Raw genomic sequence first — 25,082 nt, forward strand, 5'->3', positions numbered from 1 at the left:
AGACTTTTCTGGTCAGCAGGTGAGGCCGCACTTTTCGCATATTGGTTGACGGCATCTGTTGCTTGTTGCAGTGCGTCCTGTAGCCCTCCGATCGAGTCCATGCCCGTCCAGGTGGTTATATTATTGGCTTAAAGGGCATGATTTAGATTAGGTATGCTGGCTAGTTGCTGAGAAAGACCAAGTAGAGCGATATTGAATAATAGAGGGAATAAGACAGATCCTTGAGGCGTTCCACAACTCCCTAGAGTGATAGGACTGAAGGTGACGTCAGCTATTTTGAGTGTTGCAGTGTGGCCTGAGAGGAAGCCTGTTGTGTAACCGTAGGTCCTTTAATCGCCCACTGTGCCGCTATGGTTCTTGATGATACTTTCGCAGGCAACGTTGTTGAATGCCCCCTTTAGGTTCAGAGCTAGTACGGCTACAGGGAGCATTGCGTGACTGCGTTTAGAACCTTCTGTTTAAGTTGCAAAAGTACGTCTTTAGTGCCGAGGTGTTCGTGAAAGCCTAACATTGCGTTGGTTATTTGTTTGGATCCGTCTAGGTACTTTTGCAGGCGCTTGTCGTTCCATGATCTTCCCAATGCAGGATGTGAAAAAGAATGCTCGCAATTTTCCAATATGGGGTGACTTGCCTGGTTTCGGGATGAATCTTACTACTGCTACCTTCCAATGGAGGGAGAGTTTGCCTGTGGCCCAAAATTCGTTGAAGTGTTGAAGTAGACTTTCGTTAGCTTGTCAGGTTATTTAAGGAGCTTGTAGGTGACGCCCGGGGCCCTGTTTTTCTTGCTTTTGGCTATTGCTGATCGTAGTACATGAGGTTCAATTGGTTGATCTGGAGTTGTGTTAGACCTACCAGTGTAGGGTGCAGGGTGGAAGGTCCTGCCCGGCCAGTTTTGAGATATCTGGTCTGTGGGTGTTTTAGAAACTGATTGGTGCTTCCTCGGTAGTTGTTGAAGTGCGGGCCATGTTGCGATTGGTCTCACTCTTTTTAGTCAAGGGTTAGATAAGATGCCGAAAGAGCATCCAGTTCCTTCGGGTAGACAGGGTTCCCTACTGGCCATCTCATCGTTTAATTCAGTCCTCCTTACACAATGACAAAGCGTAATCAGCTGCTCGCTTGTTGATCGCAGCTATCAGTCTGAGTAACTTTTGGTTATGCCGTTGTTTTTTTCAGGTTTTTGTAAGGCTACACCTGGCATTCTAAAGGTGTAGTAGGTGAAAGCCTACGTACCAAGTGGAGTGTGTGGTGGCGACTGTTTGAGCATGCCTTTTGAGGTCCTCCGTTGTTTCCGCGACGTAGGTGTCATGGGGGGCTTCCGGTTTAATATCTTTCGCGGCTTGAGATTTCCTAGATCTGTCCCAGTTGAGCAGTCTCACCCATCCTATGTGAGCCTTGCAGATTTGCCATTTTATAGTTATTTGAGGGATGTCGTGGTCTGAGCCAAGATTGGTGTTCGTGTTGACGCAAATAACGTTGAAGGACCCAGCCAGTAGCGAGACTTCTAGGGTTGTGTCTCTCGCCGTACTGGTGGGGGACATGGGGCTCGTTGAGTCACGTAATCACGTTCTGGTCCATGATATGAGCTAGCTCCTGTCCTCTCTTTTAGTTATACTTGCAGCCCCACATCGGATAAGGGGCATTAAAGTCACTAACCATGAGAACAGGGTGTATTGTGATTAGGCTGAGGGTTTCTTCGACGTTATCTTGAAGGCCGGTCTGTTCAGCTGAAGGTCGGAAATACACGTTCCAGGTTAAGAATTTGCTTTTGGTTCTTGTAACAAGAGGGGGAATTTATACCAGTGTGCGCTCACAGCTTTTCCGAGCCGCAAGATGTTGCGTTGCTCCAATATTATTCTTGATTAGGTGTCTGTTGCCTTGCCTGGGGAGTCTGCGTGGGTGATGCAACCGGAAAGGCATAGGAGAACTTCAGAAATATATCAGAACTTTAGTCCCGCAACCACATAAAATAGCCCTGCAAGAGCTTAATTACAAAACTCACCTTCCCAGCTACATCACATGATTTTGGCTTTAAGCTAGAACGGACGATTGGGCGAGTTCATACATACATAAAGACAATTTATTAAACACAGGTTACAGCTAGGACCCGCTGTAGTTAGCTACTACACGGGTCGACAGAGCACAGGATTTACGTAATGTGCCACAGAGGAAAAGGAAGTGAAGATCACGGAAGTTCACAAAACAACTAGTATACATGATACTTAGTATCAGCGCGAACAACACGACACAACAAGATAAGAGCGTACAAACACGGCGGTGACAAACAACTGAATTGTGTTGATCTGGCCAGTGGTTTATGTACAAACCTAGGCAACAAAAACAAAAAGGACAAGTAAGAAACACGAAGTCAGCAGTTGATCACATGAGAGGGCATGAAAGGCACGTGGCTATTATCTAGTAACACTAGTGCAGCGGACATTCCATTTGAAAATTCGCAAGTGCTTGTGAAAAGCGACGAGCTAGGCTTCGAGACGACCAACCTCGAGCCTGCAGACCTCGTTACTTGCACATGAATTGTGAGTAGGTTAGTTATCAACGGGCATCATTTTCAAGATCAGTAGAGTCAAAATAGATGTGCGGTTATGTGAACTGCTGTCAACGGTCAAGAGACATTAAATTCGCTCTTGCCGTGAACTGAAATATTGCGTCACGTCTAGTCGCGAGCTAAGAAGCTTCGCTCATCATCACCCTCCACACAGCGGAGTAGCGCTCATTTTAGCACGAAATTGTTTTATTCCCGGATACACCAAGACTACACTGACGTCATATCCGTCACGGAAATGACGCCAGCACAACGGAGCAAGCGGCCTGTAAAGGGTGCACCCCTGCACACAGGGTCTTCCTGCGGGGAACCAACCTTTAGTACTAAAGAGTACGTTATACTTACGGTTGTTCGTTTTCGGGTTTTATATTTTAACACGCAAGTGTTGTATGCCGGGATACACCAAGATTTCACTGACGTCATTGACGCCAGTACACCTTTGCCGAAGCCACCCGCCACTAGGACGTCGCTCGCCAAGCACACCCACAAGACAGCCGCCGACCCGAAAGTCATGCTCAGCTGCAGATTTCGCTGCACATTTCACTTTCTTGTTTTACCGATTCCTGTGACAGAGTAATCAACCACAGTTTATATTTTTTTACAAAGGTGGAGTGCTTCTGGATGAGTGCTCATTCGCTTGGACCGACACCAGACAGAAAGCCTGCGGAACGCTTGATGTGGATCAGCCTGTACTCGGTGACGTCAGCGTCGACTTCCCGCCAGGGGGCCTCACCGGCGTGGTGGGGCTTGTCGGCAGCGGCAAGTCAGCGCTGCTGGAAGCCATACTCGGTCAGCTGCGGTGCCTTCAGGGAAGCGTTTACCTCAAGGTGAGCGCACTCGAGCCTCAAATTAAATGGACCCTGCAACACTTTTGATAAACGCTTTCACTTTTTTCTTGGCGTCTGGAACCACTGCGAAAGCTTTAGTTATCGCCAGCACTGAGTGGCACGGCGTGATTTACTCGTCGCAGCAGATCCGCCTTCCGTTTCTGCTTCGCTTTTGTGGCTTTCTCTTTAAAGCGGCTATCGAATGCGTTTATTGTTGAAACTGATAGAAAGCCGGCCAATAGCCGCTACACAGCTGTAATGACATAATTCGAGCGCTCTAACAACGCCAAGACCAAGAAATAGAGAGAACCGGCCGCGGCGGCCGCTTTTCTGATGGAGGCGAAAAGCAAAAACACCCGTGTGTACGAGATTTCGGCGCACGTTAAAGATCCCCAGGTGGTCAAAATTAATCCGGAGCCCTCCACTACGGCGCGCCTCATCGCCTGCGTTGCGTCGGTGCGTTAAACCCTACAATCAATCAATCAGAAATAGAGAGAAATCTTTCGAGCAAGGTTTTATGTTATCTGAAGGGCACAGAGCAAAAATTTCTGGCGGAAGTACTTTGTGACCCCCATTTTAAGTACTGGTTGTGTTTGCTGACTACGCTCTGAAAGCATTAAAAATTCGGAAAAAAATTCTTCGTGTCTGTTACTGACCGCTGCCGTACCGGTTTCCGGAAAGGTAAAACGCGTGCGGAAACGCGTCATTCTCCGCAGATGTGTTCGGCTCTTTACGCCGATAAGCTCTCGCCGAAAAAGAAGGACGCTGTTATGACAGTTTCGCCATGACTACGAGTGCCGTATTCAGCACTTCATGGACTTTCAAAAGTTCTTTCTATTAATTTTTAGAGTAAAAGAAACTTCAAAAAAATTTTTACACCACAGCTGGTACAGGCTAACCCATCTTTTTTTTGCGTGCGTAGACACAGAGAGGAAGGGAATAACTTTATTTTGGATCCACTTCGAAGGGATGATGTAACTCCTCCTCAGGCGACCCCTATTGCTCTCTTATCCTTTGCTCTCCTGTTCTTCCTTCGGCCACCTGTTCCCCTCCAGCACTTCATATTTTGATACAAGTAGGCGTTTATTTCCTCTGGAGGAATGTCTTCCTAGCAATTTGTTCGTGTTTAAAAGCTAAGTCGTCTTTTAGGAGATGGGTGTAGCTTGGTCTTTGTAAGCTGGCTTTCGCACCCGCTTGTTCCACAGTGAAGATTACTCATAAAGAACAGAGCAGGTGCCAAAGGGCGCGAAGGCAGCAGAAGACCGCCCACGACGATCGGGCCACGTGCGAGCCATGCCCGTCGGGACCCTGAATACCACGAAGCTAAAGACGCAAAATGTTGCCGTGACTGCAATCCCGCTAGACGCTTTCCCAGCGCGACGGCGTGGTCTGAGCGAGAATTTGTGGCCAAGCAACGGCCCACAAACATCACCGCTCGCCAACCACCTTCACGGGAGGGCACCGCATTTCGTCCGGATATCAACGTCAAATTCTTTTAGGCGACAACATAGGCCTATCTTATTTTACAGAAATTCGAGAAAAAAAAGCAGAAATGTTTCAGACCTGTTTCATTACTTTCCAGAAATGTTTTCGCTAGCGACCCGGGCAGTGGTGCTCCGCCACTAAACCTGCTCCAGACAGGCGCAGAAGGGTGATTCATTGCCTGGAATTACCGTAATAGAGGCAGGCTAGACCTCGAAAATATACTGCTACAAGCGCCCGCCACTAGTACCATATGGTTGCAATCACAACTCATAAAGCTCGTTTGTGCGTGGACCAGTCGCGGTGTCGTAGTGGCTGAACTGTTGTGCTGATGAGCCCAACGTTTGATTCCATTTGTCGTGGCTGCTTATTAGATGGAGGCGGAAAGCGAAAACACCCGTGTGTCGAGATTTCGGCACGAGTTAAACATCGCCAGGTGGTCAAAATTAATCTAAGGCCCTCCACTACTGCGCTACTCTTAAAACATGTGTAGCCTTGGCGCGTTGAACACCCGAAATTTGGTTTTGAAACATTCGTTTTTGCGTGGAAGCCGGTAATTAGCAAATATGTTTCTGCTTCATGACAATTTACTTTACAACTCACATACACAGTATGTGGATGGATTGTTTAGAAACTATAAACGAGCATAATTACAGTGCTCGCTGCGCTGTCATTGTACATGTGCCGGTGAGGAGTGCCTCTAAGCAGGAAAGGTGGAAATCTAGCCGCCTCCTCGGCCATCCTTCCACACCTCGTATCACGTTGTGAACTTTCGCAGGCGTGTGTGTGGATTAATCTACAAGCATTCACAGAAACTGACGTGCATGGCTTATCATCATCATCACCACCACCAGCCTATCTACGCACACTGCAGAGCAAAGGCCTCTCCCATTGATCTCCACTTACCGCGGCCCTGCGCTAACTGCGACCAATTTATCTCCGCAAACGTCTTGACCTTATCTGCCCATCTAACTTTCTGCCGCCCCCTGCCATGCTTGCCTTCTCTAGGGATCCACTCTGTTACCCTTAATGACCAACGGTTACCTTGCCTTCGCATTACATGCCCTGCCCACGTCCATTTCTTCTTCTTAATTTCTACTAATATGTCCTTAACACGCGTTTGTTCCCTGACCCACTCCACTCTATTCTTGTCCCTTAATGTTACACCTATCATCTCCCGTTCCATTACCCGCTGAGTCGTTCTCAATTTAAGTTGAACCCTCTTAGTGAGCCTCCAACTTTCTGCCCCGTAGGTGAGTACCGGTAAGATGCAGCTGTCATACACTTTCTTCTTTAGGTACAATGGTAGGCTGCCATTCATTATCTGAGAATGCCTGCCGAATGCATTCCACCCCATGACCACCAGTAGCCATGACGTACATGGCTACTGGCGCGTTAATGCTCAAAAGATGTCAGCTTAAGGATTTGTGCCAAAGGGAAATTGACAACCTTGGATAACTTACGTCAGCTTGGACCGCTGCCAATGTTGCGTGTATACCTAAAGCTCCTGTAGAAGAATGGCAAGTTGGTGTAGATTCGTGATGCACAAAACAGAGCAAGCTAGACAAGGACAAAATAAAAAATGACGCAGTTTGCAATAGCGGTGCAAGGCTGGAGAAAAAGCCGAGCTGGGGATCGAGCTAGCCTTTTCCGGTTTTGCTAAGCTTTGCTAGGCTTTGCTAAGTATTGTTTGGTTTTGCAATGTTCATGGTAGGCTATAGCTAAGTTTTGGGGGGTGAGGCCCAAGTTTAGCCGGATTTCACAAGGTGTTCTCGAGCAGCGACACGACGGAGTTCGCGCAGCGCTTCTTCTTCCTCGGAAGTTACACTCTTCTCCGGCAGGCACGTGTTTTGCGGGAGCCTAACGATGTGCTCCGCGCGGAGTCACGGGGCGATGTGGGTCGCCGACGCATCTTTTATGCCACGCATTCCCCGAGTGTAGAGTTGAGCCCGGTTGTGAGGCTAGCTCTCGACGCTGCTGGAAGCTGGACCCGATTAGAGACGATCTCTGCTTGGAAGCTAAGCCGGCATACTAGTGTGCTGTTATCTGACGCGCACTGTTATCTGTTTTCCCCCCGCTGTTATCTAACGCGCGCTGCTTTCGCACTCTCCCTCCTCGCAGGAGGCAGTGCTTGCGTCTTTTTTCTCCGTACAGCCGGTAAAACGCTTGTCTATAACAGCGATTTCAACTTCAACCAGCTACATCCGAAAACTGCCGAAACATACTCGTTCCAAACATGTCGGAGGCAAAAGCGAAGGGCTAAGACTTCAGAATTCCGCTGCAGTTTTATTCAAATCCCGTTCCGGCGGGGCAGGATAGGGCTGAAAGTACGAACGCTGTGTTATAGACAAGCCTTTTACGGGCTGTACTTTTTTCGCACACGCCACCGGGCCTACCTCAAGCTTAAAGAGCTCCGCTGTTAAAAACGACCACTGTGTCAGTGCTGTGATATCATCGTGTCTTATTTTTTGCCTTTGCCTATCGCGCTATTTTGCACCCAATGAATGCAGCACTAGTCTTTAGAAATTTAAACCTGCTTTCGTCCTGCTGCCCACGAAAATGCTTACGGGGATCTTGACGTGTCCTGACGCAGGGCAGTATAGCCTACCTACCGCAGACGGCGTGCATCTTCAACATGACCATTAGAGACAACGTTCTGTTCGGCAAGCGCATGGAACCGATGCGCTATAGACGCGTCCTGGAAGCCTGCGACCTGGCGAGGGACCTCCAGTCGCTGCCTGCGGGAGACCTCACGGAAGTCGGCGAGAAGGTGCGTGCGTTGGTTCCTTGCGAGAGACAGGGAGAGAGCGAGAAACATTGAGTGTGACCCCGTTCGGGACACGCAGCCAAACCCGCGAAAGTTGATGCTTTGGCAACTTGGTTCACGGTGAGAAGCAGGGGAACAGCGCAAAAATGCCGAGACAAGAGGCAAAAGAGGCGACAAGCACAGCACTGTGCTTGTCGTCTCCTTTACCTCTTGTCTCGTCATTTCTCCGCTGTTCTCCTCCGTTTAAACTACATCTACCGAGTGGTGACATCCAGTGCAGCAGTGGAAGATGCGGGATACATTTAGCACGCATAACATGGCGGCGCGAAACAATAAACACAGTAATAATTGGCACTTATTCAATCTAAAATGAGCACAAAGATTTTGGACCTAAGTGATTCTCATAACTCGTGTATTCATGCAATTGCTCACTGTCATTTGCTATGATAGTTTGCATGAAAAGCATCATATCGGAAACTGTTACAAAACTGGTTACAAACGGGCGAAAAGGTGCAGCCACGAGAAAAAGTTTTCACACCAGGAAAATGACAAATTTAGGTTATTTCTCTTCCTATAGCAGCCCGACAAACTGACGAATGCATGCGAGATGTTGTATAATTACTGAAACTACCGCTCATAGTACTCCGAGCTGCCGTGCGGCCGAGAAATAACTCAAAATTGCTGCTTTCGCTGTCCGTAAACTTCTGCTCTTGGGTGTACATCGACAGTGTTTCAATTGTTTGGCGCTCTTTGCCCTTAATTGACCTTGCGCCATTAAAATCCAAACATCATCACCAACAACAATCTTGCAATTGAGGCTGCTTGGTACATTTCGAATTCGTGAAAAAGCAGCGCCCGAACAGGATGGCGAGAAGCACAACACGACGAAGCAGGAGGTCCTGTTGTGCTTCTCTTCATCCTGTTTAGGGGCTGTTTTCGTGCGAATTCCGCAAATGGCAAAGCGCCACAGACTCACTCTCTCAAGCCACATAGAATGAGCGTTTTAGTTTTTGAGTCTTAGGTTTTGTCTTCAGCATTTCTGACCTGCCATTTATTCATTTGGTATATTTACATTACCTGTGCGCGAAAACCGGATAGCGCTGTCGCGTTGTTTGTTGATGTTGGGCATAACTGACGGGTCGATTAAAATTTACGCTCGCTTGACCGCTTCATAACAGGATGGTAATAAGAAAACCCCCGTGACGAGATTCGGCTCACCGAAAAGCTTCAAACCCGCCTCGCGGACTTCTTTTCTTGAATCTAGGGCGAGACCTTGAGTGGTGGCCAAAAGCAGAGGCTGGCACTGGCTCGGGCCGTGTACAGCGACAGCGACATCTACCTCATGGACGACACGCTGAGCGCCCTAGACGTGCACGTAGCCGACAAGGTCTTCACACGGATCATCGGCAATCGTGGCCAGCTGAGGCACAAGGTACAACAGAACAGAAGCTGCCTCGAGCATGCTTCGGGTACTTTTAGAGCGAGAGCTCTACCGCGCTACGTCTTTCGAGGTCAGTCATCGCGTCGCATTGACCTTGGGTGACCGGCGGGCAAGCTGCGCCTTTCTTTTCGCTTAGCTCGCTCAGAGCATAATTAAGCGAGCGTCAAATGGGTGCTCACCTGTGCTGGATCGTTCTGCATTGCCTGGGCCGTCTGTGCGCTTCCTTTCGTGCAAGCGAACTACGTGACTAGGCGAGGGATTAACGGCTGCTTCGCTGGCGCTTGGTCCCTCATTCTCGCCACCGATGGCGCCCCGGCTCGTCAGTCTGTGCGTGCCCGTCGGTGCAATCGAAATGATGAATACACTCATTTGGTAGATGTAGCTAGGCGGCAGGCGGCGAACCCTCAAGCAAAAGAAACTTTTACGAAACGTTGTGAGTATAGTTTTTGCTTTCGCTCTGGAAAACTAGGTATAGATTTTGATGATTGATTGATTGTAGGGTTTACCCCACCGTCACGACGCCGGCGATAAGGCGCGCCGTAGTGGAGGGCTCCGGAATAATTTTGTCTTAGCCACTGAGATACCGCGGGGCGAGTAACTACGTTTAGAAGTGCTAAACCCTAGACATTTTTAGCACATCGCTACATAGCACCGAGGAGGCCTCAGCGCGTGAACATTCTCTTATAAAAACTACACTCTTAACAAAAAAGCTCGTAAAAGGGTAGTAACAGCTATATTTACTATCTCCTCCCGAACTTTACCGCCCCCCAGAACGGTACGTAGGTCCTGCCACTAAGTCTGGAACCGTTACAGTCTAGACCATGCACTTAGTAACTTCTGCTTGTTTGATACTAACTCAGTGGCTAAGGCGTTGCGCTGCTGAACACGAGATCGCGGGCTCTATTCCCGGCCGCGGCAGCCGATTTTCTAATGGAGGCGAAAAGCAAAAGCGCCTGTGTGTACGAGATTTCGGCGCGCGTTAAAGATCCCCAAGTGGTCCAAAATAATTCGGAGTCCTCCACTACGGTGCGCCTCTTCGCCTGCGTTGCGTCGGCGCGTTAAACCCTACAATCAGATCAATTGTTTGATAATAACATTCAGTGGCAGTAACAAAATTATACGAATTATTGAACGTAATAACTACAGCGCTTTTCCCATTCCAAATGAAGATTAAAACGTTTTTGCAAATCGGCATGCTGACTTGTATATGCTCACATTAAAATGCATAATTCTAAAATTATCGCTAAAATATTTGATTTTTGCGACAAGCCCACTAACTCTATCAGGGAACTTTCCGCTGCTGGCCATAAAAGCAAGAAGAGCAGATGTATTTCAAAGGTAACACTCGTGCAACGGGCGATGTTTCCACTGCTGTGGCGTGTGCGGTCAATCCTTATGAGTCACTTGGAAAATGAGTTGGCAGTTCTAGGCGAAGAAGCCTTCCTGTTACGCTGGTTCATAGTGGCCAGGAACAACTTCCTGAGCATCATTATTGTGCCGTATTGACTTTCAACGAGTTTATGGACTCTTTCTGTGAACGCATGTGAACTTTTTATAGATTGATTTCGGAGTAGCTTGTTTTACCAACATAGACATTTGTCGTGCAAAGTGTAGACTGCCCGGAGTACTTGGAAACTGATTGGATTTTGTTTTAAATGCGAATGCATTTATTAGCCGGGGGTTGTCTTGCTCCGTTGGCCGGCGTGCGCCTGCATTCCTCCAGCGCTAGCGCACGTGAGCGCGCGCACGTGCGCTCGCGCTTCGTAGTTCTGCCTTCGTCGTCGTCGTCGTCGTAAATGCGAATGCATTTCTGGACGCGGCTATGGAAAGTGTGCGCGTGCGCTCCAAACCCTCTGACCCCATAGTCTTGGTTGGCGACTTCAACGTTGACGTGCGCAAGAAGAGTGGCGAGTGGCTGGTCGAGTACATGCAGACCAGGCACTCTATGCATTGTCTCTCTGCCGGCTTCGACACGTGCCCCACTACCATTCACGGGAGTTGCATTGATCTGGTCTTTACGCGAAACTGTGACGCGCGTATGCTTCTCAAAGACCCTTTGACCGTGCACTTTAGCGATCACAAGGCAGTGATTGTGGCCGTCAGGTACAACGATAACACAAACAGGTGCTGATGAATAAATGATTACGTTCACTCTCGTCATTAATTACGCCATTACTCGCAACACACTCATCGGTGCACCCAATGCATTCGCATTTCTGCAGGATTCCCTTCGGGGAGGTGCGGGGGAATTTTTCTGTTTTTCGGGAAGCGCTGTTACCACTAGTCGCTGCGTGCTGATATGTGGTTTTATAATAAATTCTCTTCTCACGTTCTTCCAACGTGTGACCGTCTGGCGAGATTCGGCATCGTGCGTTCCTCACGGTGCCCGCACTGCGGGCACACTGAAACATTGGAACATGCCTTGTTTCAGCGTCGTGTAGCGGTAACGTTTTGGACTTTGCTAAGCAGGTTGTTTGGTCTTACACTTAGAATGAGCACACGTTCAAATGACACGTTGGTGAACTTCCTGATGTGTGCTGGGGCTTTTGTATTGTGGCGAAATCGTGGTGCCACGTGTCTTCGCGCCCGACCGCAACGGGCGATGTTTCCATTGTTGTGGCGTGCGGGGTCAATCCTTATGAGTCACTTGGAAAATGAGTTGGCAGTTCTAGGCGAAGAAGCCTTCCTGTTACGGTGGTCCACGCGTTTCATAGTGGCCAGGAACAACTTCCTGAGCATCACTATTGTGCCGTATTGACTTTCAACGAATTTATGAACTCTTTCTGTGAACGCATGTGAACTTTTTATGGATTGATTTCTGAGTAGCTTGTTTTACCACCATAGACATTTGTCGTGCTAAGTGTTGACTGCCCGGAGTAGTTGGAAACTGATTGGATTTTGTTTTTTCTGTTTTAAATGCAGAGCGTTTCAGTAACTCACGATGTCACCCGCGTTGACGTCCGTAGCCCGCACCGTCGTTGTCCCTACTATATAAAAAAATACTATCCGGCGCCCGGTTTCGATCCCTCGACCCTGCGGGCGGAACGCAATGTACAATGTGCTCTACCCACTGCGCCACAAAGCCGACACAGAATGGGACGCTACGAACGCGCCTTATATCCTTGACTCATTCAAATTACTGCTGACGAGCGCTCTCTCGTCAGCAGTTGCCACAAGTGCAACAACATTAACGTAACGCAAACTACTTAACGTCGTGCGCCCCCGGAAATGCTCTGTATTTGATCGTGCCCCTCGCGAGGGGGATGTTTCACAGCGTCTTCCCTCGGTCGCGGGACCCGTGGCGCCATCTGGTGGAGGCGCGGCACAACTCGTAGCACTTTGAAAAGATGCGGCGCCAGCCAGCTGTGTGTGTGCGTGCCGCACTTGTACAAATTTGTATGTCGTCAAGACGCTTCAATATGAAAAAAGCCCTGTACTGCAGCAAGGTAACACATTTCGGTATATTTTTAAAGGCAATCAAAATGAAAGGCCACTTTCGATTTATTTATACTACATATCCCAAATTAAAGCGCAAGTTGCCCTTATCACCTACACCAAAAACATGTGGCGCTATTTTTGTTGTTCTGCAGCTGCAAAGCGCCAAATGCGGCATTTTTCGGGCAGCGCTGTTACCACTAGTCGCTGCGTGCTGATATGTGGTTTTATAATAAATTCTCTTCTCACACGTTCTGAAGATATAGCCGAGGTCTTCGTGGGACATTTTGCCACACTTTTCTCGACCGAGAATGCGTCGTGGGATGCAGAGGATTTTGAGGACAAGCTTAGTTCGTTTGTGGGGTGCTGCCGTGTGTGCCAGATCACCTTGTTGATTCGCTGTGTGCTCCCGTAGATGCTGACGAGCTCGGCGAGTGTGTTAAAAAATTGAATGGTGCGCATCGCCTGGGCCTTACGGGATTCCTGCTGGGTTTTACAAGAGGTTTTTCCCGGCAATTCAGGCTGCGCTCCTCGACATGGTGAACGGCTTTTTTCTCCGTGGAGTAAGGCCAGAATCGTTCCGTGAGGGTCGCGTAATCTTGATCACGAAACCAGGCGGGGATCCCACGGAGCCCCAGGCGTATCGACCAATCACACTCCTCAACACGGACTGCAAGATCGTAGCATCCATTTTGGATCGCCATTTCACCCGTCAGCTCGCCACGAAGTTTGGGTCGTTCTTTTGGGCGGGCAAGACAAACAGTGTCGCGTGCGCTGTTGAGACTGCCCAAGTCAATGGGTGGTTTCAGTCTGCTTTGCTTGCAAACCATGTGTATAGCGTGCTGGCCGTACGCGCAGTGTTCGACCTTGTGGACTCAACTGAGTACCCAGGGAGGGCGCTGCTGCAGTACTCTCCGGGAACTCACCGCTCAATGTTTTATGACCAACGCATTGCCGGTCCCTCTGCTGGGCAGTCACCGCCATTTTATGCCTATGTTGTCAAAACACTGAGAAACGTCCAGTCTACCTTGCCAAGCCTAAATTTTAGGGAAAGTACAGCAAGCGAATTGTGCGAAAAATTGGCAATAAACCAATTAGATAATCAGCAGACAGCAAGATCACGCGTTTTCCGTTGGCATCAGCTGACTTCGACGAAGCTTCCTTCCGATGTTAGGGATTTCGGATGGTTGCGTAACTGGCAAGTTCTTCCGACGTGTGACCGTCTGGCGAGATTCGGTATTGTGCGTTCCTCCCGGTGCCCGCACTGCGGGCACACTGAAACATTGGAACATGCCTTGTTTCAGTGTCGTGTAGCGGTAACGTTTTGGACTGTGCTAAGCAGGTTGTTTGGTCTTACACTTAGAATGAGCACACGTTCAAATGACACGTTGGTGAACTTCCTGATGTATGCTGGTGCATTTGTATTGTGGCGAAATCGTGGTGCCGCGTGTCTTCGCGCCCGACCGCAACGGGCGATGTTTCCATTGCTGTGGCGTGTGCGGTCAACGCTTGTGAATCACTTAGACAATGAGTTGGCAGTTCTAGATGAAGAAGCCTTCCTGTTACGCTGGTCCACGCGTTTCATAGCGGCCAGGAATAACATCCTGAGCATCACTATTGTGCCGTACTGACTTTCAACGAGTTTCTGAACTCTTTCTTTGAACATATGTGAACTTTTTGTGCATAGATTTCAGAGAAGCTTAATTGGTTCACCACCATAGACGATTGTTGTGAAAAGTGTAGGCTGCCCGGAGTACTTAAACTGATTAGATTTTTTTTTTCTGTTTTTTCGGGCAGCGCTGTTACCACTAGTCGCTGCGAGCTGATATGTGGTTTTATAATAAATTCGCTTCTCACTCCTTTGGTTTTCTTTCTCAATTTATTTGTTGGTTGTGTTAGTGTGATATGTGCGTATTGAATGTGACTATGCCGCGCTGAACGCTCAGCCGAGACACATTGTCGCGCGTAGCTTTTTACTAGGTTATGAATGGCCAGTTAGCAACATACACTAAGTACCTAGTGTATACTGGGACAAGTAATTGGTTAGTGTTCCGTTAGCAAGTGCCGCGACCTTTTTTTTTTTAAGAGTGTACGGCCATATTCTGAGTCTGTCCTGCACGCCATGTGTTTCCTCGACTCGACTGCGTGGAGGATACCGCAATGCTTTCACACGCGAAAATCGCTTTCAAGGATCTCCTCGACTGGAATAGTCACTCGGGTAACCGGCAATCAGGGCCTGGTCGGAAGCAAGCTACAACATAAAAACAGCTGCTTCAAGCACGCTTCGGGTCCCTTTTAGTACAGCACCACACAGCGTCGAAGAAATCTTAACGCCTACACGTTCGTAAAAGACACGAATTTACTGACTGCAAGCTAACGTGGCGAAAGACTGGTATAAATCGACAAATATAAACTGACACAGTGACTATATCGATCACAAGGGCATCACTGGGACATATCCAAGACAGATTTACAGACAGCATTAAACATAATACGCGAGAAAGGCATTCAGACAAGGTTGAGATGCTGTCCAAATAAATCCGAAGTTTCTATTTCAACCAACCATTACAAAAATCAGGAACAAGATAGATACAAATCTGCCTTCACGGCTCGCTGACACCACAAAGGATAGAAATAAAGATTGTATGGCTCAGACTTACAAAGTAATGGAAGTCTACGCCGACGGCAGCCCTTCTTCAGCAAGATGCCAAATCACTCGTCTGCTCAGAAGGATTACTCATCATAATGTTGGCATTAATGAAGCACACACGCTGCGTATCATGGATGCGATGCTGGTCCCAAGATTAAGATAACAGCTTCCATTCCTCGCCATTCCTAAGGCGCGAAAATTCAACTGCAGAACCATATTTAAAATTAGCAATGAGACGTTAGCAAAAACAGGCACCTGCTACGCCACAAACGAGAAATAAAATTCGCCGTGTATCTGCTCGCTTCGCTGCAAATGTCGCTGAAAGACAACAGTCTTCTGCCGCCTCTGTCACGTAAATGACATCCTTCTTTCCCCCGCCCACCTTTCACCCGTCTTCTGCGCTTTTGTTTCTTCAGTCCACCAACTGTTTCTCTCTCTCTGTCCTTGTCTTTTTTTGCGCTATGTCGCCTAGATTATGTACCAACAAGACCAGTTTTCCACATGAAATATGAAAGTTTACCCGCCGCGATGGCTCAGTGCCTAAGGCGTTGTGCTACGAAGCCCAAGGACGCGGATTTGATTTCCGGCCGCGCGGCCGCTTGCATGGTGGTGGCGAAAAGCAAAATTCGCCCGTGTGTAGATATTTCAGTGAATATTGAAGATCCCCATGTTTTCGAAATCGATCCGGTACCCTCCACTACGGCGCACCTCATAGTCCTGGTGTAGATTCGGCGCGTTAAATACTGACAATCAAGAACTGCGACAGGAGGTTGTCAACCTTCGTGGTTATCGTGTCTTTCTGTCTTTTTCATCCAGACACGAATCATGGTTTGCAACCAAGGCATGTTTTTGAGGCACGTGGACAAGCTGCTCCTCGTGTGGGAGAAGCGCGTGCTCACCTTCGGATCATTCGAAGAGCTGCACACGGACCCGAGGGCGCCCGAGACACTGCTGCTTGGAAGCAAGCCGGAAGCATCGGCCAGAAAGCACACCGGAGATGGGTGACTGTTCGCCTCTTATCTCTCCCGGCACGTATACATGTGTCGCGAAACAGTGTATACGGAAGCAGAAATAACGAGTGTCTGCTGCCCTAGGTCAGTTCTGGAGCCATCTAGGTCTCTTAGTTAGGCAGATTCAGTTACCAAGCGCGGGATACAAAATCGCAAAAACGGACATAGTGACGTGCGTATACAACTTTCCCCCTGCTACTAGGGGCGAAGCCCCCTAGGGGCTGTGGCTGTTGGCGTCTCCTGTCGTCGTCGTAATCGCCGTCTCATGTAGTCACCGTATTAAAACACCGGGAAACGCGTTGACGCCTCGCGCTATAACGTAACGCATGCTAAAAAACACCGGGACTCTCGTTTACGCCTCGCGCTAGAGAGTTTCGTGCTTCAAAGACAAGATACTTTCACAGCAAAGCTGTATACCTCTACCCCCCAACAATTTCACCTCTGTTGGCAAAAACGCCGAGGCGACAAGACTACTTTTATAGACTGCATGCTTCGCTTTTCCCGAAGGTTTAATGTTAGTGAAGATGGCCCGGCACTTTTCAAACCGATACCCACCAAGCACCATAGCTTCTTGTTACCACTAAGGGGTCTGAAGCATTAGCAAGAGACCTCCGGTTTTTATTTCGTTTTTTATAAACCATAAAAACTAAAGGAGTGGTGTAAATACGCCGCTGTAGCCCTGGGCACACTGAGCGGACATCTTGTAGTCTCTCTGCCTCACAATATGCACAACCCTAGCATTGCACAAAGCATGCACTCATGCACGCTGCGAGAAACCACCGTGGGTTCGAGCTGGCTGAACACGCTCACGATACTGTAACACCGTCGCGCCAACTCAACCCCTCCTCTGTTGGGCAGGTGGAGTAGGGCGGCGACAAAGGAATAAGCCCAGTGCAGTACATCAGAAGAAGGCGTTCATTCGCGCCAACCCCTTCAGTTACATTTCAACATCCCCGTTGGTGGAAAGGGGCGATGGGCGATCTGGCGCCACGCGCAAGTGTGCGCGTCATCGCCGCGCTGAACCAGTGGGCTCAGCAATAAGGGCAAAATCTGGGGTGCTGGCCGATGGGCTCGCAAGAGAAAGACACTGTCCGTCCGTTCCCAGGCGCGTACCGCACGGCATGATCGCCGAGTGTCAGGTAAGGCTAATATGTGAGCGAAGGGACTAAGGATCAACCTAAGGCACGGCCCGGCAGCCGGAAGGGCTCCGGGCGGTGAGGGAAATCGTTACGCACCTTAGGCTGTCCTCCTGAGCGTCTCCCCGAACGGCCCCCCGCGCAGGGCGCGCGTCCCGCGTCCCGGCGAGGGGGAGTTCGGGCGCCGTTCAAACAAACCAATGGAATGTGGTTAAGCAAGAACCAGGGCGGGGCGGCCGTGGAGCTGGCAGTGTTTTATCGCGCAACGGCCGCCGGCGCCTTCACCTCGTCAGGAATTTGAAGCTTAGGCTCGGCCCAACGCAGTGGCGCAGGGGCGAGCTGGCCCTTCGGGAAGAGAGGGAGGGGGGGGGGGGGGGGGGGGCGCCAGAATCCCCATAATCTGTACACACCTGTTACGTCCCTCCTAAATGTATATGCAGTCTAACCTCGTTATAACCAAATAGTATCGCGGCAGTGAATTAGTTCTTTATAATTCGGTATTCATTGTGATAGTATAGTTAAAAATCGGCTCTAACAAACGGCAACCTTGCTCATGAAAAAATCCTAGATCCAAAACGCATTTCTCTGGGCCTCGAAACCACTATACCCGAGGTAATCCTTACGTGTCTCCTTGTGGAATTTCAAACTAAATGGGCCGGGACATGACAACATGAATTTCAACAGAACAACGTTCGTTTGACAAAACAGGCCTGCGTTCCTATTTATTTGAGCAAGGGTTTGACGTGAAGATGGATGTATTATCTTTAAACATTTTTTTCTATTTTAACATCCAAGCTGTTTAGCGAATCGGTATTTTGCGTGTCCGCAGATAAAAATACCAAGAAAATGCCGAGCGCACGTGAGTGCGCACCTCGCGGCGACCGCCCAGCGTCCTCGGCGCACGTTTGTCAAACCAAACATACCAGCTTAGGAAGATTGGTCAAGATTGGCCAAAAAGAAACTCCAGCGTTGGCCGTAATCGTGGCAACACTTGCTCAGAACGAGAAAGAGGCGTCGCAGCGGACACCCCTCCAAGCTGATTTCCAATGACTATCACTTCCAAAAAAATGAAGGAAGCCCACACTTATAGCGAGCGAGCGAAGCAACTTTATTAAAAAACATCCCCCTTGCGAGGGCCACGGTCAAATGCAGAGCATTTTCGGGGGGCGCACGACGTTAAGTAGGTTGGGTTACGTTAATGTTGTTGCAGTTGTTGCTGTTGGTTGTTTTTAAAGCGTAGCGCTTCCAGGCTGGACACTTTGTGCGTGCAAGTGGTCTTCTATTTTTCCTTTTCTCTGGCACGGAGTGCGCGCGCTTGTAAAGGCGTTCTTCGCGCCGCTTTTGCGGCATTTTATCTGGTTCGAAAGAAATTGACAGCGAGAGCGAACGCCGAGAACCGCCCCATCACGGCACGACCGCGCCACGACCACGTCACGACTACGTCACGATCACGCCACAACTGTTGTTGCTCCCGCGCCAAACTACGACGCATGCGCGCCCCACCTGTTGCTGAACGCGATCCGAGCACGGAGAGAACACGCGAGGAGCAGCGGAGAGCAGGCGAGGAGGAGTGGGGGAGAGGGCGCACCTGGAACGGCTGTTGCGGACAACGAGGCACGCCAACGCCGGGTGACATCGTGAGTTAAAGAAATGCTCTGCATTTAAAATGCCTGCAGAGCGATTAGCCGTCCCATGTAAGGAAGGCGTCACCGTGACGCGGCCATGACGTCTTCCCGGCTGTTGGCGCCTCTACTCCGGCCGCGGCCTCACTACTCCCTTTGGTCGACTGCGCCTGCCCCTGTTTTGGGGTGGCAGCCTCCCTCCGGTTTCGCTCGGTCGTTGCCTTTCGAGGGCCGCCGAGATCTGCTGGACGGCCTGGGCTTGGACTTCTTGATCGTAGCAACGCATTGCAGCCTCAAGCCGCGGCGGGATCGTTGTTATCGTTGTAGCTTGGTGCGGGTTTTTGGCACAGTCCCAAAGGATGTGAGCCGCAGTAGCTCTCTCCTTTCGACACACACAGCAAAGGTCACTTACATAAACACTCAGACATATGTGCTTCATCAGCACCGGGGTGAGTAACGACTCTGTCTGTAGTTGTCGATATATTACTGCTTCCTCACGGGTCAAGTCCGGATGAGGTGGTGGCATAGTCCTTCTATCTAGTCTGTACCACTTCATGATTTCATTGTAAGAGGTCATCCTGTCCTTGGTTTCCCACCACCACGTCGGGTCGACCGCAGTAGCAGCGGCACGGTTGGTTAGTCCTCGCGCCGCCGCGTTCGCCGTCTCGTTGTGGTTTGCTTTGCCGCGATCCGAGACATCACTGCCCATGTGCGCCGGAAACCACTTAATCACAACACACCTACTTTCACTCGCGAGATCGACCGCACGCAACACACGTGCGGCTTCACCACACACTCTTCCTCTGGCGTAGTGTTTCACGGCCGTCCTAGAATCACAGAGCACAGTCGTGCACTCGGGGTCGGCGATGGCTAGGGCAATGGCCACTTCCTCTGCTCGATGCGCCGCTTGAGTCCGCACACTCGCCGCCGTCCGTGTTGCACCGGTCGCTGCCCCTACAACTGCTGCGGCGAATGCTCTTCTGCCATCTGCCTTGGCCCTCGCCACCCGCCGCTCCTTGTTGAACTCGGGGTTCATATTTCTTGGCACAGGACATACCCGCAACCGTCTGCTAATTGCTTCTGGTACATGCACGTCTGTATTCTCGGGTCCCCCTTCTTTTGGCTCCAGGCCTACGTCACGCAGCACTTGTCTGCCCGTTCTTGTTTCCGATAGCCGCACGAGCTGGGCGGTCCTCTGCGCCTCGGCGAGTTCTTCCAAGGTGTTATGAACTCCCAGGGCCAGGAACTTTTCGGTGCTTGTGCAGTCGAGAAGTCCGAGTGCTGCCTTGTACGCTTTGCGTATGAGCGCGTTGATCTTAGTACGCTCGCATTGCCTCCAGTTGTGGAAAGCAGCAACGTACGTAATGTGGCTTATAGCGAAGGACTGCACTAGCCGGGTGAGGCTTTCTTCCTTCATGCCTGCTTTTCTGTTTGACACCCTCTTTATGAGGCGAATGGCCGTGGTGACTTTGGCCGCGAGACGGTTCACCGTCTCGCCGTTCACTCGTTTGCGCTCAATCAGCATACCCAGCACTCGGATCTTCTCTACCTCCGGGATCGTGTGACCGCCGCTCGTCCTGATCTTGATTTTCTCTTGCTCTCTCGCAGGATCGCTGCCTTTCGCCTTCCTAGCTGCCCCTTTCGGTGGAATCACCAACAGCTCGGACTTGCTTGGAGAGCAGACGAGCCCGGACCCGCCCAGCTGCTCCTCGATAGCATCAACCGCCTCTTGCAATGCACCCTCGATGTGTCCGTCGCTTCCACCTGGGACCCATAGCGTTATGTCATCGGCATAGATGGTGTGTCGGACCCCCGCGACTCGCGAGAGCCGCTCGGCCCAACGTTTATAGATCTATGAACGTTGGCTCGGCCACCCCAGTCATTACAAGGTTGAAAAGTAATGGCGAGATGACCGAGCCCTGGGGGGGCCCGACACTGCCGAGCTTCTTCTCTTTGAGCCGCAGGTCCCCGGCGTTGATCTCGGTGGTCCGCCCCGTCAAGAAATCCTTGATGTACGCATAGGTTCTGTTACCCATGTTTAGCCGCGACACCTGGGCCAGGATTGCAGAGTGCCTCACTTTGTCGAAAGCACTCTGCAGGTCTAAACCCAAGATGGCTCTGTTGTCTTGCGTGTTGGTAGTGTCATAGAGGATGTCATTTTTTAGTTGTATCATGGCGTCCTGAGTTCCGAGCTTGTATCGGAACCCGATGATGGTGTTTGGGTAAAGCCCCGAATCTTCCAGGTACCTCTGCCTGAGAACATGCTCCAGCGCTTTGCCCACACACAATGTAAGCGAGATCGGCCGGAGGTTCTCAATGTTGGGTGGCTTGCCCGGTTTGGGAATCAAGATGGTCTTGGCAGCTTTCCATAGCCGGGGCAGTGACCCGGCTCGCCAGCATTTGTTGAAGTATGCCGTGAGGTTCTCGATGACCGCTTCGTTAAGATTTTTCAGCGCTCTATTCGTAACCCGATCGGGACCAGCAGCGGATTTGCTGTTGAGATCGTGCAGAGCAACCCTCACTTCCCATACTTCAAGGTCTCGATCTAGCCACTCGTTTGCATCGCCTTGGTAGTCCGGGTGTGTCTCTGTGGGAGTGACCGGAAGGTACTTATCGTCAAGGCGTTTCTTCACCCCATCTTCCCCGTGCTCGGTCAGCGCCCTGTGGACGATCTTGGCCACGTTGTTGTGCTGGTGCGTCTTGGTCGTGGTCTCATCCAAAAGATGTCTCAGCAGCAACTATTATGGAGTAAAGGTCATTGTGGCAGCGAAGAACAAGCAAATCGGCTTCGATCGTGGAGTTAAACCTTCGTGATGGTCGTGAAGGTTGCGTACAGCTTCGCTACCTTCAAGTCTTACGCATTACTGTGAGCTGCCTTTTTTTTTTTTTTTTTGCTAACTTTGGAGTTTTGAGACTCGCGCGAACCAAATATTTACCCGTTATAGCAGATAGGGCACGCCGCTGTCGAGGTTCACTTTCGTTATAAAAAAAAAATGTGTCACTGAAGTCTAGTTCGCTATAGCGGATGATTCGCTATATCAGTGTTCGTTATAACGAGGTTCACATGTATTTTTTTTTCAGATATTCTCCTAGCGATCAAGATGAAAATGCCATCTCTGGAAAACTTATAAGTGATGAGGTTCAAGACGCTGGCTTGGTAAGTGTGCTGCTATGAATATTGTTATGTGGCGCAGAAGGAATGAGGCGAACCATGAAGGATGACGACGCGATGTATTTACAGTACGAGATGACCTATTTACATTATTTACAAGGCAGCTGTTGCAGAGCGTTCGCCCAGGCTGCACGCCCCATACACAGTTCTTCTCCGTCGTTCTTCATCGGGCCCACAGCGGCGCATACCCTACTGCGCCCTTCTTTGTCTCCTCGTGACAATATTTCGGCAGAAAGGGATTCGACACAAGTAACAAAGCTTGATGCCGAAATCCAGGACCACGTCACCTGTTCTCGCAGCCAAGACACGTAAAGATGCCGTAATAAGTAATTGGAACAAGGATTTGCGAATATCACGAAATATTTGGCTTACTGGCTTTATAGCGGCCATTACAGGTTTACAGCAACCTTTTTCTATCAAGGACGACTCCTTTAAACACACACCAATGCAGCCAGGCAGTTTCGGGAAGAAAATTCTGTAAATTTACGAGACCGTGTTCCAATTACTTTTGACGGCACCTGTACGCCGCACAATTTAGATCGTCTCGTACTAATACGCCCTCGCTATATCGCGATCTCACATTATTTGAAGTGTCTCGTGCTTCCCATTTATGCCTCTAAACAGCCTACATGCATCTCCACTTTAACGAAATATCACTCATAACGAAGCCAGAGGTTCTTGTAGCAATGACTCCGTTGCAACTTGGGTTTAGTGCATTCTATATACCCGCTGCACACACAGAGTAACATGCCCGCATGCAAGGAATCTGAAAACTCAGCCCAAATCTCCTCCGGTCCATTTAATGGGAACGATTGTGCTTGGCGTGACAGCGATGGCTTGACCTGCTATTCGGTTCACCGGGCTATGTTGCCGTGACGACCCCCGCGCCAAAATGGCGAACGGCCAACCCGCCGCGACAACTTCTTCCTCTGCCTTCCGTACACCTGTGCGGTTGCTATGACGTCAGCCGGAAGTACGCGCTGCATACGCCGGTGCGACGTCGACCAATAGCAGAATAAGGCGGGAGAACAGCGCATTTTATGCTGATCTCTCCCTATCACCCTTCCTCTCTCTCTCTCTCTTTCTCTTTCCTGCCCTTTCCCTCGCGCTAGCCTTCGCGTGTGCTCCCCTCTCGGGAAGTGTCCTGCCCTTGTAGCGCCGTTAGGCGGAAACTATAACAAACGAAGTACAGGGTTTGTCCAGCCAGCGTATAACATTGCCCATCGCCTATCCATCGCCTCCTGTATTTGTACAACGCCGAACTCATCAGCCTAGACCGGCCAATCGAGCCCTGTCCTTCTACTCCGGCCACTCTCCCTAAGAAACTCTATGCTCTCCCATCACTAGCCCTCCCAGCGCTTTAGTAACGTGACCGGTTTATCTTGGGCGACGCGTGGTGGAAAGAGGCAACGCTGGCAAAACGTGCTCCGCCGCGAGTCTGAGTTTTCCAACGCTGGCGGGAGCGCCCTTCCTTCGGCAATCTCAAACATCAGTTGCCGTGGCAACAAGGCACAAGCTGCTCTCGGATTCAGTTACGGTCGGGTGATCCCGGTTCAGCTCGGGGCCCCACCTTGCGACATATGGGCACTGCAGGCGTACCACTCACTCCCATTGGGAAGCGGGCGATGCGTTTGGCCTTGTAAAATACAGGAGGCGATGGCCTATCGCGCGAGCTGATAGTGGCGAAACAGCCACTTTCCTGTGGCTCTATTGGCCTTGAGGACATACCATGGCGCCACCTACGAGTGACGTCACTTGTTGGACGCCGGGTCGTGTTGTCGTCTGCTACAACACATTTCCTGTGCGTATGCGGAAGCGTGCTTTTTTGTTGTGGCCGCCGTCGCCCCCTCCTTGTGGATTTGATGCAAATTACCCAAAAAAGTTGTCTGCACACCGAATAATCCGGGTAAGCAATCAGCGACTCGCTTATTCCCGGCGACACCGCCGCGTATATTTGCTACCATCGAGACTCACAGCTGGTAGGCAGCCAGCTAACGCCAAGGACGATGCAACTGACGCCGAGAAATGGGCGCTGTAAATTCATTATGAACTACTTGTGACGGGACATGAACGAGACTTTGTGTGCAAGGAAACACCTTGCTGGAAGCACCTTGCACAACACCTTGCACACAGAAACACCGCGTACTTCTCGCATTGCCTGGTAAATATGAATGACTACGCGAGAACGGTGATCGGATTGCTTCGCCGCACGTGCTTAAAAGTGTTGTTATGGTCGGCAGTTTGGCTTAATAAGTGCCTATTTCCCCAACAATGTTTTTTTTAGTTATTCTCGGATTTGATTAACGATCACTACCGTAGCCTGTACTCTGCACGGCTGATTGTTTACTTTTCGCGACAACTTGTCCACAATGTATACAGGGTATGAACGCGAGTTTTTAAAGCCTTCGAGCGGGTTTAGACAAGACTATGTTTAGTTTTCATTAGGACCTCGGCGTGGGAATTTATAATTGCAACGTGAGCTTCTGTCTGTTTACAGTGAGCCGGCCTTTCTCAAGCATCAATTTCGAAACTCACGACTGCTCACAAAAGGCGAGGCTGTGTACGAGGCGAAACACGTCGGCAATGATTTGGGGTAATGGGGAGTTTTCGAATAGGAGAACCGAGCGTTGGGGGACCCAAAGAAGTTAAGGGAACCCAAACGCAACACGCGCGCGCGCGACGGGAGGGTCTTCTCCAACAGCTCCAACGGCTTCGGATGCACGTAATCGAATGTTGGGAACTTTAGGCTTAGCGTCGCGGCAGATATTTCATCGCCGCTATGATCGTTACAGTTGCGAATGACAGTCCCTAACACAACTTTTCACCGCACTGTCACCCCCCTTTTTCGTATGATCAAGATGCCTGCCACGGCCTCGGCCAATACTTGCGCGCAGATATCGCCACCCTTCGTCCACTCACCACACCGTGCGTTCGGCCTGGACCGAACTCCGCGGCTGGTCGGCGTAAATCGCGGCAGATA

General features: G+C 50.2%; 1 protein-coding gene across 1 annotated transcript in view; it reads left to right on the forward strand.

Moving 5' to 3' along the window:
• Positions 1 to 25,082, forward strand: part of LOC144139727 (ATP-binding cassette sub-family C member 2-like) — a 115,252-nt gene that overhangs the window by 64,199 nt on the left and 25,971 nt on the right. The window contains exons 6-10 of the mRNA XM_077672010.1: positions 3,167 to 3,387; positions 7,463 to 7,639; positions 8,901 to 9,068; positions 15,979 to 16,163; positions 17,278 to 17,311. Of these exons, the coding sequence (XP_077528136.1) occupies positions 3,167 to 3,387; positions 7,463 to 7,639; positions 8,901 to 9,068; positions 15,979 to 16,163; positions 17,278 to 17,311 (785 nt within the window). The remainder of the gene's footprint in view (positions 1 to 3,166; positions 3,388 to 7,462; positions 7,640 to 8,900; positions 9,069 to 15,978; positions 16,164 to 17,277; positions 17,312 to 25,082) is intronic.

This window comes from Haemaphysalis longicornis, unplaced genomic scaffold (genome assembly GCF_048455015.1).
Source record: "Haemaphysalis longicornis isolate Haplotype H1 unplaced genomic scaffold, Haemaphysalis longicornis Haplotype H1 scaffold_5, whole genome shotgun sequence".
Classification (NCBI taxonomy): domain Eukaryota; kingdom Metazoa; phylum Arthropoda; class Arachnida; order Ixodida; family Ixodidae; genus Haemaphysalis; species Haemaphysalis longicornis.